This window comes from Ailuropoda melanoleuca, chromosome 2 (assembly GCF_002007445.2).
Source record: "Ailuropoda melanoleuca isolate Jingjing chromosome 2, ASM200744v2, whole genome shotgun sequence".
Classification (NCBI taxonomy): domain Eukaryota; kingdom Metazoa; phylum Chordata; class Mammalia; order Carnivora; family Ursidae; genus Ailuropoda; species Ailuropoda melanoleuca.
Window position 1 is genome coordinate 147,080,374 of NC_048219.1, and position 17,404 is coordinate 147,097,777.

Sequence of the window (17,404 nt, forward strand, 5' to 3'; positions counted from 1 at the left end):
GGATCCCATAACGCCAGGATCACGCCCTGAGCCGAAGGCAGACGCCTAACCGCTGTGCCATCCAGGCGCCCCTATAATAAGCTTTGTTAAAACCTCAGGACATTTTTGGTTGTGCATTTACAAAATTATTCGATGTACATACGAAATCCTCTTATATTCCAGTATCTTGTCAATGCAGAAAAGTTGTAAATAAGTGTAATCAAAAGAGATGAATACCAGTTAAAATATGTCTGAAGACAAGAAAAGTTTTTGATAGTGATAGAAGCCTTAATGAAGTTTTGCTTTTTGGAATGGTTTATAAGATATCCCTAGTAAATTATAAGTTAATAGATCCTCAGCAAATCATTAGTGAGTCTCAGTTTTTGGCTCACTTTCTTAGAGTGATGCTAAAGAAATAGCTTTCAGAAGTGGAGAAACTAACAATAAACGCTCAGTCTTATTTTGAAGCAATATAAAATCCTCCCAAGTTTCAGAAGTTAGTTTCCAGAGTCTGACAAACACTTAACTATCTAAGAATCTTCAGCCTTGCCTGGCAGGATGCTGTTGTCAAATTCAAGGTCCATGGGCAAAGATGGAGGCAGTTTCATTTTTTAAATTGACTTTGAAAGTCTTAATGATATATGTACATTTCATGAAAATATGAGTCTTAGTATAATGGTCTGTTCTTTTTAGACAGATGGGACTCAATTTATGTTCTACATGATTGTACCCCAGAATTTCAGACTTAAGATGTTTGTCATAAATATAGTTAATCTATTATTTTATGAGGGATACTAAATCTCGGCCTCCCAGATTTGGATAGATGTATGCCAAATTTATGACGGCACTTGTCTGTAAATGACAGATGCTGCCAAAGCAGAAAACCATCATTTTCTTCAACTCAACAGCACAAGGTCCTGCTGCTAGAGACAGAAAGGGGGGAAGAGGCAGTTACAAAGATCTTGCTGGCTAATCGATGGAGTCCTGTGGCAGTCAGCGGAAATGAGAAGTTGACATTTGGAAAACTTGGCCCCATTTGTAACAACACATAAAAACTATGAAACACACAGGAGAACCCATAAAAATGACGAGGCAAGGGTCTCTCCATCTGTATCCTTGGCAGAAAGACTCTTCGACAAAATTGAAAATACACTTTCATAAAGCAATAGGGTAACCATAAAAACCTGAACTACAGCCTTTCCAGGTAAATCATGCTGATCTACTAGTTGATAACTGCTTTGGGTTCATACCCGAGGAATTGCCGCAATTCAGAAGCACGATACGCTGAAAACGAAAATGAGCCGTTTTGAGGTATTCTACCCCTTTCCTTCCTTCTTTTGTCTTTTCTGACGCTGTCATCTCACAGTTCCCATGGTATGATCATGGGGATGGGCTAAACAAAACCATCTTCCTATCCCCAGTGGAGATATTTTGGATGGAATGATTCAAAATGCTAATGAATCTGTGGACAGAGTTCAGGAAAACCCAGCTGGATGCTTTAGAGGGCAGTTCAAGGCTTCTGCCATAATGGGGATGCCCTACCCAGTGTCTACCTCTATTTCAGTGAGTATTTGGCTCTAGATACATGAAATCTATAATTGTCAAACTGGAGCTTTGAGAACACTCGTTATTTACCCAGAATGAATGCTTTCATTCAAACTTGCCCTGGAAAAGATCTGTAACATCTAAAGCTTTGTTCTATTACGGTTAAACGCTACAGACGACAACATACTGCATAGGAACTAAAGATTATTAATAAAACAAAGCCTTAATGTTTCTTTCAGTGCCATAGTTTCTACTGGAAAATATCAACAGTCAGCAAGTCATATATGGACGTAGGCGGGGGGGGGGCTTGGGTTAAACAGGTGCTGGGTATGAAGGAGGGCACCTGGGATGAGCATTGGGTGTGGTGTGTAGGTGATGAATTGCTAAGTTCTACACCTGGAACTACTATTGCACTGTAGTTAACAGCTGGAATTGAAATAAAAACTTGGGGAAGAAAAACTGAAGTAATGTAAGGTCCTACTCACTAATTCTTTAAAAAGTAGTTTAGTGGTTTCTGACTTTGCCCATTGGGATACTCGTAGTTATTCCTAAGGAAGAGAAGTTTAGAAGTAATGGGAATAATGGCGTATGCGTGGGACAGGAAGTCCTGACTTTACTGGGATATGAATGTTGCAACCTCACACGAACTATTCCACGTGTCCTAGATGCAGGTTCCTCATCATTACCATATTTTGGGGAGCAGCTTCAAGGTGGTAACTCTATATTATTTTTCTTTGTAGCCTTAATATCCAACACATTAAAAAACACACACACAATAGGCTGGAAGCTCTTCCAAGGCAAGAAAATGTTTTTGTGTTCACTGTTGCACCATAAGTATCTGGCAAAATATACATATACACTACACCATTTAGTATAGATAATGAATATTTCTTGAGTAAATAAATGGATATAAAGTTTGTTGAATGAATGAATGAAAGATGGATACTAACTTCTGCCCTACCAGTCACAGGGATATTGAGAGGGTCATACAAAACATATCTGTGACTGGATTTTATAAACTGAACAAATTTAAGGTGTTCCTATTGTTATATTTCAAGCAGAACATGCCGGTTTCATTATCTTTGCTCTTAATTGCATTTACAAATATATCTATAGCTTTTGAATCATTCCATCTGCTTTCATCTGTTTAGACAGCAACTGATTAAAGGCTGTTTAGCTCTCAATAGCTTTATATACTTTGAACTAGAAATGGGTTTTTCCCATTTGATATCTAATTAATTAAAAAAATCTAGTGCTAAAGACTAGACATATGGACCATTAGGTTGACTACCATGATATTTTATCATTAGGTTGATTATAAAAATATTTTATTATTTTCAAGAAATAAGGCTTTTTGAAGGCTCTGGGTTTTTCTGAACCTGTTATGCGGGGTTAAATGCTGTCACAAAGAGCATTCAGTTTGATGTATAGGACATATTATCACAGGGAAGTGCACTGTCATACGGCATTGACACTTGAACTCTGGGGAGAAATTTGGGTCGAGTGTCTGGCTACCATGTTCCAGCCATCTTCCTGAAGCTGCTTAGTGCTTGCTGTGTTTTGACCCTAATTCGCCTAAAGCACATTTCTCCTCCCTCCTACCATGTTTTGAACTCCCACTGATGCATCATTAAAAGTTGGGATAGATCCTGGGAGACCATGAAACCATTTCTTTGGATTTTACATCTAATTCTATCCCAACTTCTAAAAGGTGAATATGGATAACTATTTTTAACTGCCTTTAATGAAACATATTTTTTTTTCAATCATGTGGTCAGAACTTCTTACAATAAATGAAATACAAGCTATTATGGTTTAAACTCATTTTGTTTACTGACCTGAGAGGAAAAAAAAGAAAGCTTGCCATGATGCCCTGGAATGTTTATGTACGATAGCTCCATTATAACAGTTCTATCTGGATTTCGCAGATGCCCTGGAATGTTTATGTACGATAGCTCCATTATAACAGTTCTATCTGGATTTCGCAGATCCAGCTACAACGTGAGCCACATGATATCTCCAAATGGATCATAAAATTAAGAAAAAAAAAAAACCAGTTGTTCCAAGTGCCAAAACGGCAAGTAATAAAGCTTTTCTAACTCTTGGAAGATTGTTAGGCCACTTCTTAGAATAAATAATCTGTGCTCTTGAGGAACAGACAGAGGTCATCTGTGGGTCCCATGCTCCTTGCTAGATACTCTGAAATAACACTTTTCCTTGACTGATATTTGGTGAATCCCAGGATGCTGCCTTCCCTTAACATCTGGCTATTCCCTCTCCCTCAAGATTTGTCCTCATTGAACAAGATTTGCCCTCTATTGCTAAGTTATTGATGCTAAAACATGAGAATGAAAATTGAATTTGTCAATCAAATGGATGCTGTGAACCTGGATATTTGAAATCTGGTGGCTGAGACATCAAGTAATGAATATATTCATTTTGATCTAAGTATCTAAGGATCAGGTAGATACTGCTTGAGCCCACTTGATAGGATCTCTCCATTCAGAAGAGAAAGACCAATGCTAGGCAACTTCAGTCTCTTAGGAATTGGCAGTCAACCATGATTTTTCACTGTGACTGTTACTCTAATTTTTGGCTGACTCCTTAGAGACAATATTGTCTGAAATAAAACATTTGGTCAATTAAGTGCCACAGTCACTATTCCTTTTCCCTTCTCCTTCTTCCTCTCTACACTCCACCTAGACCATTTATGAAGGACTGGTTTTTGTGTCTCCTGTTCTTCTAAAACAGGGAACTTATTTATTTATTTATATTTATTTACTTAATTTATTTTTGTGTTTGTTTGTTTTAAGTGGGCTCCACGCTAAGCTTGAACTCACGAACTCATGAGATCAAGAGTCAGATGCTTAACTGACTGAGCCACTTAGGAGCCTTCTAAAATAGAGTTTAAAATAGAATAAAAACCAGTTTCCAAAAAATCTGTAACTCTGACAAAGCTGTGGGAGAAATAGGTAGTTAGCAATAGGTTACATATCACATTGTTTCACCAGGTTTCCCATCTGGGCAAAGTTTCTAATTTTCCAACATGGAAACTCTACTACATATATGTGGGAATTCTTGCTTAGAAGCTGATATTCATGTGAAGGTAACAAAAGAATATATATCTATTTAGCAAATACACTTTATTTTTAAATAGTGCCATCTTTAACAACTTTGCTATTGCCTTTGTGGATATGATAGAACAAATAAAGTATTTCATTAGTATTAATATTTATAGAAGACATGGGGAAATGAAGAAATAATTTGAATGGCCCAACCAATGAATTATCAAATCATTTATACAGATTCTGAGTAAAGAAACATGGAAAATGAGTTAACCCAAAATATAGGTGGTTGCTATTACTTCTGGACTAAGTCTCGACAGTGCCCCAGTGAGTGAAGGCAATGCTATTAGACCAAGTCCTTGGGGTGCATAGAGAAGTGGCAGAGGAAGCAGAGGATGTGGGATTAGAGACCAGCACATAGCTCCTGAAGAAGAGATTCTGTGGTTGAGATTTGTTTTCCTCTCTCCCCACTCTCATCCCCTAGGCTCATTCCAGATCTCAGTTCTCTTTCCTTCTTTATACCACTGCTATACTTGACCCTGATGTGTTCCTATTGCTTACTAGGCAAACACAAGTGCTTAGAAAGTCTCTTCTGTTGAGACCTCACTAGTATTTGATGGTAGGAATAAATGCCTTGAATTGTTTAAACTTTAACACATGCTCATTGGGTACCATGTAGGTACAAGAAATGCTGTGATTTTGACCCAGGCCCCTGATATTCTGTTTCTATGCTCCTCTTTCCTATCCCCTAGTCTTTGACTTTTTTTTTTGTACTTCCTTTCCTCTTCTGCTACATCTTTCCTTCTCTAATTGTCTTCTATACTTTTATTGGTTCTTCTTTCATTGATCCTTCTCAATTTCCATTTTTAACATATTTTTTCCTGCTCGATACTTTTTCTACTATCCCTGGACATACTCAATTCCCGAGGAATAACATAGCTAGGGGAGCACTGAGCACACACAACAGCAATACTGGAGCGTTTACAATACCTACCAACTGTGTCATTAGCTCAAGACAGAAAATACGCTGAAAGAATGGAGTGACATTAACTTCCATTGTTTTATCATCTTGTGTATAAGTTCTGCTGTGCTTAAGGAGCATAATTCAGGTACTAAAACCTTTGGCAGGGTAGTTTCATAGAAGCAACAATATCCTGTAGAAAATGAAACCAGGCAGGAAGTCAGGAGATGAGTGGATCCTGTTCTTCCAAACACTGGGTAAACTCTAGTAAATAACTCCGGCACTGTGGACCCCGCCTTGGTTTGCTATTTTGTAAACCCCAACATCTGATAGGGCTGCGTGAAGGATTAATTCGATAATATACATAAAAAGACTTTGTTCTTCAGAAGGGGAGAAGTGTGATGTAATAATCTAGTGTTTATCATCTGTTCATCAGATAACATGATTTGATGATGCTATCATACAAAGAACAAATGTTTTTATTATCAAATTTGGGTTAACTCACTCCTAGGCTGCAGAGCTGTTGGAACCACCATTCCTGGGACCTAATCAATAATTGTCCCTTCCTAAATAGTCTTTTTGTCTTACCAGGCTTTCTGAAACTTCTGATAGTAGCAGATTTGCTCTTCTCCAAGGCCCTGAGCAGCCACAAGAAAACATTCTTAAGTCTTCTCCTAAAATTCTACAATTATTTGAAGAGCAGAAGAGAATCAGAAGTGTGTGTGTGTGTGTGTGTGTGTGTGTGTGTGTTTGTGCACGGGCGCCTGTGTGCTTCCAACAACAGAGAGGTCCCTGAAGAGAGAGTCAAACATTGAGAAAGGGATATATGCTCTTAATCTCCTTTCATAGGCACTGTTCCTCAATTAGTCACTGAAACAAGATGACTTATCCATCTTGGGCCTGAGGGACAGTTGTGAGTGTGTGAAAACCTTTTAAACATCCAATTTCATGGTATACGTGCTAGAAAAATGAATTTTTTCTCTTCTTTCTGAATCATTCAGTTTGAACCTACTCAGAAAAACTGCTGATTCATTGGACTATGAAATACAGACTCTTCTTAAGAGGCATTTCCTGTAGTAGCCCATTTCCAATTATGTAAAGCACTTCTGCTAGTCAATTCGTAACTTTTTAAATAGCTCCCTTAAAATCCTTAAGTTCACTTGTAACTCTGAGGGGAACTCTACATAGACCTTCAAAAACCAAACTCTTGTATCACTGAACACACTTCCAGATTCATTTAATAATGCCACTCTCAGAAAACTTCACCTTTTTGACCCGCCCCTCCTCTTTACTGTGGTGAAAGCATATCAGAATGTCTATTAATAAACAACCGTAAGCACTCCTTCGCTGAAAAAATCTATAGTAAAAACCAAGCATAACATGAATGAAAAGGTAATAAACTCAGTATTTTAGATCCATTTCTCGATTTTTGTCTAAACACATCATTGTGACCAAGTAGCCTCTGCTTACTTTCATGCATATATACATATATATATATATATATTTACACACACACACACATATATATACTTAAATGTATATATTTAACAACATGGAATGGTAACATCAAATGCTTAGGTTCCGTGCAAACACATAACCCTTCCTGTGAAGGAAACATATTAATATTATAAAAACAAATCATGGAGAGTAACATGCAACAGCTGAGGGGAGGAGTTGGGGTTGGGGCAGGGGACCCGGAGAAACACAAAGAATGTAAAGAACAAAAAGTGTCATTGACCTGATTTGTCAGAGCTGTTGCCTGTGATTGGAGTGATGGAGCAGCTGGGATTAGCCTTTGCGCTGTCCTTGGAAGAAACCATTTTGGGTTTATTTTTCGTTGCCTCTAGTGCTTTGACCTTCTTGGCATGTTTACTTCCTTTGTAGTGGGCCTCGGCCTGGCTCTACAAAGGAGAACAAATCAGGCTCATTGTTTTGCTACTTACAAACACCACAATGGATGATCATGCAGGAGAATATACATTCAATCATAGGCTCCACGGACATTTACAACTCAGCACTCAACTACGTTTTTGGCATTTAATGGAGTGGTAGACCAGTTCCTAAGAGGGGTTTGCGTATTGCAACCTTCTCTGCAGCACAGAGGGCCTGTGTCTTTAAAACCAGACATTACTATTAGTGGACAACAGGCCGGGGCACAACCGTGATGCAGGTGAGCCTTGTCCTCAGTGCCCTCCCACCACTGCCGGTTGCGGTTACTTCTCAAACACTGAGCTGGCAGCAAGCTGCTGAGAGTGTCCTTCCACAAACATTACATTTTGCTTCCCTTCAGCTAAAAACCTGTTTGCCCTGTATCTATTTTCTTCCAGGCTCTGCTCTCTCCGATAGCAACGGATGTGACAGAGAACGTGCTGGTGAGTGGAAATGGAGCTACGTTTTAGAGACGTCGACGTGTGCTTCATGCATCATTTTGAAGATTCCAGTTTCAAGAATAGACAATTTGAGCCACAAGGGAAGGTCAGTCCTTGTTTCTAATCTCAAAAGCAATTCTGAAGTCAAAGCAGTTAATGTTACATTCACTTATACGCAAAGCATAGGTGGAACTGTGACTTCAGTACTAGATCAAAAGAAAGGATATCAAGGCAACTGACTACTAAAAATCTTTAAAAGACAAAAGCAAATTACAGCAAAACAAAAAAACATTTAATCAATTTATTGGCATTTGGAAATTTTCCCTCTGCCTAAAGAAGGAATTTTGTATTTTGGGCATCTAGCCTGAATACACATATTAACAAAAGAATCTAAGTATATTTGCTTCAATTTCATTTTGAGTAGACCCTGAAAATAAAAACATGCATTTGGCAAAAACAAAAAAACAAATTAAGAAATATATTATATGGTATATTAGCTTAGTTATAAAGGTGAAATGGATGATACACTTTTCATAAAATGATTTTTCATTACAGAATTTCTAAAATAGTAACTTTTTTAAATGTCAGTTTTCCTTATACATCTGTATGTACTTGAAGATGATAATACTAATGTTTTCATTCATTTTCCTCAGCAAGCAGAATACAGGTGGGGTGTATGTGTGTGTGTGTGTGTGTGTGTGTGTGTGTGAGCACAAGTGTAAGTAGATGGGTAGAAGTGACAATGGACAGAACGAGCCAGGTTTTAATTCTGTATTTCAACTAAAGATATGTACGTGATTTCTTTAGTATAGAACACTGGTCATCCGTGGTCAATAGCCTTATCCTGACTGCACACAGTACCTAACTTCCTGAATATCTTTTTATAAATATCATCGTAGATCATCATTGACTTCAAATTGCTCTTAGTTGGTTTGCTCATGGACTTCTCATATTGTTCTCTGTCAGGTTGGAAAAAATAACAGTCCCAAGGAGGAGAAAAATGGAACATAAGTTCTTTACTTTTTAAGAACCAAGAATGCTTAAATCCAGCTAATACAGATGGTTGGATACAAATTAAGAAAATATACAAAGAAAAATTTAAAAAACTGATAACATGAAGTGTTAATAATAGTGACTAGTATTATTGAGCCTCTGCCAAGCACAGTTCTAAATGTATTACATGTATTAGCTCATTTAATCCTCACGATACTCTGTGAGGTAGGTACCATTATTAATCAGCATTTTACAGACAGAAAACTAGGCACAGGGAAATTAAAGAACATATCGAAAGTCACACAGGTAGGTATAGAAGCCACTTTGTCGATCTGAAATGCTTACACGGACACCCCCGTTTAACTGTATGCCCACACATTTACATACATGCACTAAGTTAACATTATAATTTTTTTTTTAAAGATTTTATTTATTTATTTGACAGAGAGAGACAGCCAGCGAGAGAGGGAACACAAGCAGGGGGAGGGGGAGAGGAAGAAGCAGGCTCATAGCGGAAGAGCCTGATGTGGGGCTCGATCCCATAACGCCGGGATCACGCCCTGAGCCGAAGGCAGACGCTTTAACCGCTGTGCCACCCAGGCGCCCCAACATTATAATTTTAATAAGAGGAAAAAGTTACACACAAAGAAGCCACACTGCTTTTAATGATTTAGTGAAGATTATGTCTTAACAGAAGTTTCTATGAGTAGGAAAAATCGTCTTAATTCATGGGAAATATACTAGCATAGTACGTTAGGCCTGCTCCTTCCCAAAAAGCTAAGAAAGTGCCATCTTTTAGGTATATATCAATTTCTACATGATATCAGGAGACTTACTAACTCATCTTTCCAAGTATACTAAACAGTGCGATGTTACTTTAGTGCCCTCCGGCTAAAGAAACATATGGTTCTCTAAATAAAACCTCCTAACATGAGATAAGCGGAGTGTCATTTCCTCATTACAATTTCCTGGCATCACTGCAGAAAGTTAACAGCATCAATTAGCACTTGAGATAAGATCCAGCTAAGTGACACCTCACTGGATGCCAGGATGGAAAGAACTCTCCATAGCTGTGATCCACTTTCCCCTTGAGTTCTGGGGCATGGAGAGAAGTGCAACAAGGGAGCTTAGCTTCTACTCAATGTTATTTGGGAAGGACTTGTGGAGTAAAGATAGTGGCAGGCACCACTCACTCACATTTGGCATCTTCTCAATTCCCGTGTGGTATTCTTGGTAGTAGCACTTTGCTATCCTCAGTACTGTATCTGGGGCAGTGTCAACAGCTTCTAAATCCTGGGCAAATCTTCAAGTGAAACTGAGACACTGTTAAATAGTAACACGATTAACCTGACTTCATTATCTAGGCCTTTTCTTAGTTGAGGAGTGAAAGAAACAAGGACAAGAGCCAGAAAACCCATGAACTAGGCAACGCAAATCAAGCCCAATCAACAATGGCTCTTGTGTCACTTCCAAGAGAACTGGTTAACCAGACTGACTTACTTTACACCTCAGCGACTGCACAGCAGACACGTATTTGTCTAGCTCTAATGGCCTGCTTTCTGCTTCTCCGCCAAAAGTGCTGCTGTGCCCCTACATGGCAATGGGCAAAGAAACCTGTTGCCAAGAATTGTCAGAATTAGAGAGTTGCCTAGACCACTATATTGACCTCCACACAAGAATTCCTCAGGATCGAGGTTCTTCTTTCACAGGTCACCCCAGGAGCAACCAGACCACCTACTGGTAGAGGAAGAGCTTTGACAGGAAATGACAACCTAGAGTTTTCTCTTCTGTTTATCTTCATGTTTGTTACTAAAGTCTTTTGCTTTCCCCAGTCCTCTCCCATCTCACAGGACCCCACTGGTCCAAACAAAAAAGATAAAGAATGGGATGAAGTATTGCTTTAAAAATAAAAACATAACACTAAAAATTTCTAAAATTCACTGTGCTCCCATTTCTGGTTTTTCCCTTATTTCTAATTTGGACTTGAGAGACATGCCTAGGATCATGAAAGACAATGTTAAACTATGTCCACCTTGTATAGAAAGAACACTCCCAAACACAAACTTACAAAGTGTCTGGGAAAGAGCAATGTTACTAGAGAAAGTCCTCAACCATTAATTTACCAGTAGAACTCATCTTGTTGCATTTTAAAAAGTAATTAGAACTCTTCCCTTCGTAAGAAAGTGCATCATTAAAACTATCGGTGCCTATTTTTCTGAGACCTTAGATTTCAGGATGTTAAGCAACGTTACAGGGAAATAGCAGAGGTCAGTTAATTTTCAGAGAAACTCTATACACTAAAACGTCAAATTAAAAAGATGTCAAATGAATCACCATAAAAACAGGCTAACAAGGGGGAAACATTATTATTATCGCACAAAGAATTATTTAGCACCTTCCATGTGCTAGACATCAAGAAAGATTAAAAACAAAGACCCCTACTCACAAGAGTGGTTGGAAGGAAAAGACATGCATGCAAATAACTACAACTCAAAGCGGAGAGTGGAATTGTAAAATGGGATATAAAGAGCAACAAAGAAGGATAGAAGTTATAGGAGAGGGTAAATCTCTTCAGATTGGAGGCAATTATGGAAACTTCAGGAAAAAGAGACACCGCAGCTGGGGCCTTCTCTGGGGGGCAGGGTTCTAAATCGGCAGGAGGGGTTGGGGGAGTATTTCAGGCAAAGGGAACAGCATGTGCTAGGGCAGTGAAGTCCTGCGAACTATGCAGTGTTCCCCAGGCACGTCTGCTTCTCAGCATGGTTAGAACACAGATAGATAAAAGGAACAGGGAAAGGCTGCTGCATTGTGCTACCCTGAAAATTATTATCCCCTGTAAAACAGAAAATGCATAAGAGTGTTCCACAATTAAAAAAACAAATGTTCTTTTTGTAGAGTCTCATAGAGAAAATGGTTATAAAGTGAGATGTGGTTTTTGCATCACAGATTTTGTCCTCCGCTCCAAACTATAATCCTATATTAAAACAACAACTAAATTATTTATAGTGAAGCTTTAGTAATTGTTTGAGATAAAAGCATGACAATTAAAAATACTACAGTTAAACATATTAAGGAACAAACTAAAGATTACTGAGTATTAACTGAATAATTACTTGAAGTTTTGCTTTAACATAGACTATTACTATTAAAAGGTTGTTTGGCATATACTTGCGGCATTGACAAAATTACATGCTCTCAGAGACAAAGTTACAACATTTGAGACATAAGATGCACCCAGGAGCAAGGCTTACTTAATCCAGAGATGGCTGGCAATTTTTTCTGCTGCTATTTGCCATTTTAAGGCCTACAATATCAGTAAGGACGTATGACTGGCTTTAATATTCATTTTATTCAATCCTCAATCTATTGGGATCTCTTGAAAACAAAGTCTAGACAAAAATTAAAACCAAAATGAGATTTTTAGCATAGAAGGACATAATGTTTTTGCTAATTTCTAGTTTATAGCTAAGTGAAACACTCCAGGTTTCTAGAGCCCGTCCAGAGTTGCCACATTGCAGAACTCCGGGATCGAGTGAATGGTGATCTCTGGATTCCTGTGAGGTCAGGGTTCTGGCCACACATCTCATGTTTAATGGCTTTACAGTACATATGTAGAAAAACCCATCAACTTCAAATAGTTCTAGATTACTAAAGAGAAAAATAGCGGCTCTCTAGGAAGAAATGATGTGCATGCTAGACTGCTAATTCTCTTTGGGCCTGATTTCCATTCTATCAAATATCATTAGACAGAAGTGGAGTTCTTTGGCTGCTGCTGCTTTAAAACGCCACTATTTGAATACATGAGCATTACATATATATTTGTTCACATTATCAAAACATTCCCATGTAGGCAAATTAACTCATTTCTTAAAATGCCAAAATCTTTAATGGGCTTCTAGTTATCAAGTTAATTTTTCAAATGCAGCCAGCTAAAAGTCTTGATGCTAGTGTTTCTGGTGCGTGATTCATTGGTGGAATTACTTTACATGTTGAAACATGGAGAAGCTATAAATGGATCTAACAACTATGACAGAATTTATATAATGAATTAGAAAGACACCGTATTTTTGGGTTTAAAATCATCTGGAATACAGCAAAAAGCATTTTTTTTTAAGGACAAGTATGTTTGTTTGTTTGTTTTAAATTGTCTCTTGCAGCGTTCCAAGTGAAAAAATTTTGCATCATTTTCCCAGAGAGTTTTATATCTCAATTGGGTGGAGGTGGATTATTAATTTTAGATGATTCCCAGCAATCTAAGATTCTTCTCCTCAATATCCAACTATACCCTGTGTTTCTAGTTTAGGATTGAGTACAGCAGGGCATTAAACAGTTAGTTACATGAGCTTGACTGATCTGAGCCCCAAATCCTTTCAAATGAAACTAAAAAATTTCATTTCATTGAATTCTGCTCTCTCCTCCTATTCTCTCCTTTTTTCCCCAAACTAGGCCATAGTCAAAAAACACCTCAACCATATATGTATATGTGTCAAGGTAAAGCTTGTCCCAGAATATTAATTTCTAAATTCTATTCATGAATTTTGCAAATTATAGAGATTGTATTTTGAAAAAGATTTTTTTCCCACCAATCTAAGTGCAGGAGGTTTATGAGAATTTTTTTTCAACATAAGTAATGGATAAGAAAATGAGATTTATTTAATGCCACAATTTCTTTAACGTCATCAGAATTTAGTTAGGAATTCCACAGAAAGTGTCTAAAATGCTTACCCTAAGGAAATAAGACTGCTTACTTCTCCATTTCATATTACATTACAATTTTGAAGGGTATATTTACTTTGTCTTCTGGGTTGGGGGTCAATATCTAAGTCAATTTAGTGATAAATGTATGTGTAAACTCCTAGTATTTGCTCTAGGGTTCAGTTGAGGCAAGATGAAGTTTAAATAAACCCTGGTGAAATATGCCCGTAAATTCTCTCCCAAATCCTAAGGGGAGCAAATCATGAACTCCACACAGAATACATTTTTAAACCAGATTCTCTAAGTTATTATGCTGAAAATGGGGAAATTAGTGTTCGGTACACTAACATAATCTTGAATATGAAATAATGAGAACATTTATAATTTATGAAAATACCTAATTTTCTCAAAGAATTATGCATATGGGGACCTAATGTGTTAGAACTTTAAAATCTTAGAATTTTTATGAAACGTGGATACCATTTTTTATTTTTATATAATATACTACCAATATTAAGGATTTGGTAATAATTACTTAATATTCTTAAGTCCTTTATTTTAAGATTTTCCCTGAAGTATTCCAAGTGGAAATTGTCTACTTCTCCCTAATTATTTTCACATTTTATATTAAACTGGGAAATTTTAGTTAATAATTCTCAGCTACCTTAAAATATAAAGAAGGGTATCTCAGAGTTTATAGTGATTTCCCAGTTACCTTCTACGTATCTAACATGTGTGAGAGTGCTGCTATCTTTCAGTGGGGAAATGGATTGCCATTATGTGCTTTATAAGAGCGATATTTGGTACTCGATGATAAGTAATGCAATATAATTCAAATCTACGCATGAAAGCTGTGACTCTCCAGCTAACTAATTTAAGTCTTCTGGTGGTCTTTTAAATTAGGCTCCCAGGCTTCCACACATTAATTTTTAATCAGTCTAGAAGGTATTACATTTACTTCCATTTCCATATTAACAAAATTTACATAAATGATACAAAATAAATCTAAAATTAGAACTTGCATTATGTCTCCTTATATTTGATATATAATATCCCTAAAGTGGACAAAAGTGGCAAAGTAACTTTGAAAGTGCAATGACCAGAAAATTGGTTGAAGAATGGCTTTAGTAATATTTTATATATGTTTAATATATTACTTTTTTTATCATTACTTGTTTGAAAATCTCTTTTACAGAATGGTTTATTGTAAAACTCATACGCCAAAGCCCTAAACCAATTTTCAAAACCAAGCAGACATTTTATAATTCAAATTTAAATGAATATGTAAATGTAAAGATTAATACCATATCCTTTCAAAACATACAGATAAAACTAAGAAAAAACAATGTAACTGTACATATTTAGAAGTTACTTAGCCAAACTGAGTCATATTAAGGTTGTCTCTACTCTAAAGTACTAGATTAAACTAGAAATTTTCATTCCAGATTAATTTGGTCAACCTTCTCACATATGTGATATTGATCTCCCAGAGGCAAAACTAAAATAAAAATGCCTTTGACTTTGATTTACCCATAAATATCAAAATATTTTGATATAATCAGCCACGTAGACTTCTATTTTCTGATTCTGTGTGATGTTTAAAAGTTCTATTCACCGATAATAATCACAATATAGGTTGTTCATATAATGTATGATAACCATTAATGTGAACTCTGTCTTACTCATCTCTGAGTCTTCTGAAGTACCTATTGTATAGTACAGACTCAATAAAAAGTTTCTGAATTGAATATAATATAAATGAGACAGAGTAGGGAAAATCTTCTAAAAGCAGGAATTTAAAGCTAAGAGTCCATTCATTCTTTCATTCAACAAATGTATATTGAAAACCCATTAGGTTTCAGGCATCATTCTAAGTGTTATGGGAGGCAGGTCTAATAAAATTTACATTCTAGCATGGGAGATAGATAATAAAATATAAATTTATATACATAGTTAAATGATTAAATCTAGTGATAAGAAATACATTTATGAATGTGTTAGGGCATGCTATATAAACTATCAGGAAAGGTAAGAAGAGTAGACTCTGATGGGATGGGGTGCAATTTTAGGTACTGGGATAAGTCTTTCTATTGAGGGGACATTTGCAGAAAGACCTAAATGAAGTGAGAGAGTTAACCAGGTAGATAGATGGTAGAAGAGCATTTCAGGTCCAGTGAGCAGCAAATGGCCATTGTAAGGATTTTGACTTTAATCTGAAGAGTTGGGACATCCCTGCAGTGTTTTAAACAGACAAGTAATCTTGTTTGATTTCTGTTTATAAAATAGTCTCTCTGGTTCTTGCGTGGAGGACCAGCTATGTGTGCACCGTGAGGTGGCTGGGGTTGAGGCAAAGTTTAAGAGGAGGCTGTTTCAATCATTCAGGCAAGAGATAAAAAGGGCTCAAAATCCAATCTGATAGCAGCAAAGACCTACTAGAAGGAAAGAAAAGACAGAGAATAAGACCTAGAAAGTTCTTACTATACCCAGACAGGGAGTAATAGTATTCTTAAATATAAAGATTTCACATTTCAGGGTCACTGTACACCAAAAGCCAGAGCTTTTTATAGAAATAGGAGCTATTCCTCCTATTAAGGCAAGTCTCTCAATCCAGAGATGCTTTCCTCTTTGCCTTCCCCAAGTCTATTATCCCTTTTCTTTTTTACATTTATATTCAATCCTCCTCTCCCAAATAAATCCTTATGATCAAGGTCTAAACGAGCTCTAATCTCCCCAACCCCAAATGAATCACCTTTCAACCCACATTCACCCCTACCTTGTCACCCTATCACTTTGCTTCCTCTCGCAGACTAACTTGTTAAATTGTATGCACATCTTCATTTTCTCTACTTGAATCTGGTCCATCTTAGTTCCCTGAAACAGATATCACCAAGACACTGGTGCCCTACATGCTAAAACCAAGAACCTATTCCATTCCTCATCTTGCTTGAGCAACAGGGTGCACCTGACCCTGCTGCCGTCTTGTCTCTTCTTTGGAAGGCCTTCTTTCCCAGACTCTTTCCTAGGTCGGCATTCCCCCACCTTCCTTTCAGAAGCATTCACAGGCTGGTCCTTCCCCGCCTAGTACTGAATGTTGATATATTCCAAAGTTCAGTTGTAGGCCTTCTTGTCTTCTCACACTTCTAGTCAAGAGATCAGTCTTATTCTCTAACCACCTCTACACCAATAATTTCCTGGCTCTACTTCCCCGGTCTACATCTCTCTTCTGAGCTCCAGACCTAGACTATTCACTTGCATAACTCAAAGCACTTTAAACATAAGTTCAAAACCAAACTCCTGTGATACCAGACAAGTGATTCACTCAAAGGCCCCTCTTGCTCTCTTGCAATCTGTTCTCCACATGGCAGGCAGCCAGAGTGATATTTTCAAAATGCAAATCGGAGCATGTCATTCCTCTGCTTAAAATCCTCAATACCTTTTCACTATTCATGGTTTAAAATCTAAAATAATCATATGCATGACCTACATGGCCTACTTGTTACCTACCTCTAGTTTCATTTGGTAGTAGCTCTCTGTCATTCTCTGAGGAACTGAAATAGAGTATGGCTGGAATATAATTATGGTACCATCCTTTTGCACATGCCTAAAACACTATCCCCTTTCTCTTTTCCTAATTATTCCTATTTATCCTAAAGAACCAGCCCAAACACTTCTTCCTTAGGAAGCCTTCCATGATGCCCCAGACCAGGCCACAGTCTAACTCTTTTAATTCCTTTCTTCATAGCACATGTCACAACTAAAAATAAATTATTTTTTATAATTTGATTAATGCATGTCTT

At 37.2% G+C, this 17,404-nt stretch overlaps 1 protein-coding gene across 1 annotated transcript in view; it reads right to left on the reverse strand.

The window, feature by feature from the left end:
• The window catches only part of ZNF385B (zinc finger protein 385B), a 313,747-nt gene that overhangs the window by 31,848 nt on the left and 264,495 nt on the right, over positions 1-17,404 (reverse strand). Inside the window, exon 6 of the mRNA XM_034654810.1 lies at positions 7,289-7,451. Within this exon, the coding sequence (XP_034510701.1) occupies positions 7,289-7,451 (163 nt within the window). The remainder of the gene's footprint in view (positions 1-7,288; positions 7,452-17,404) is intronic.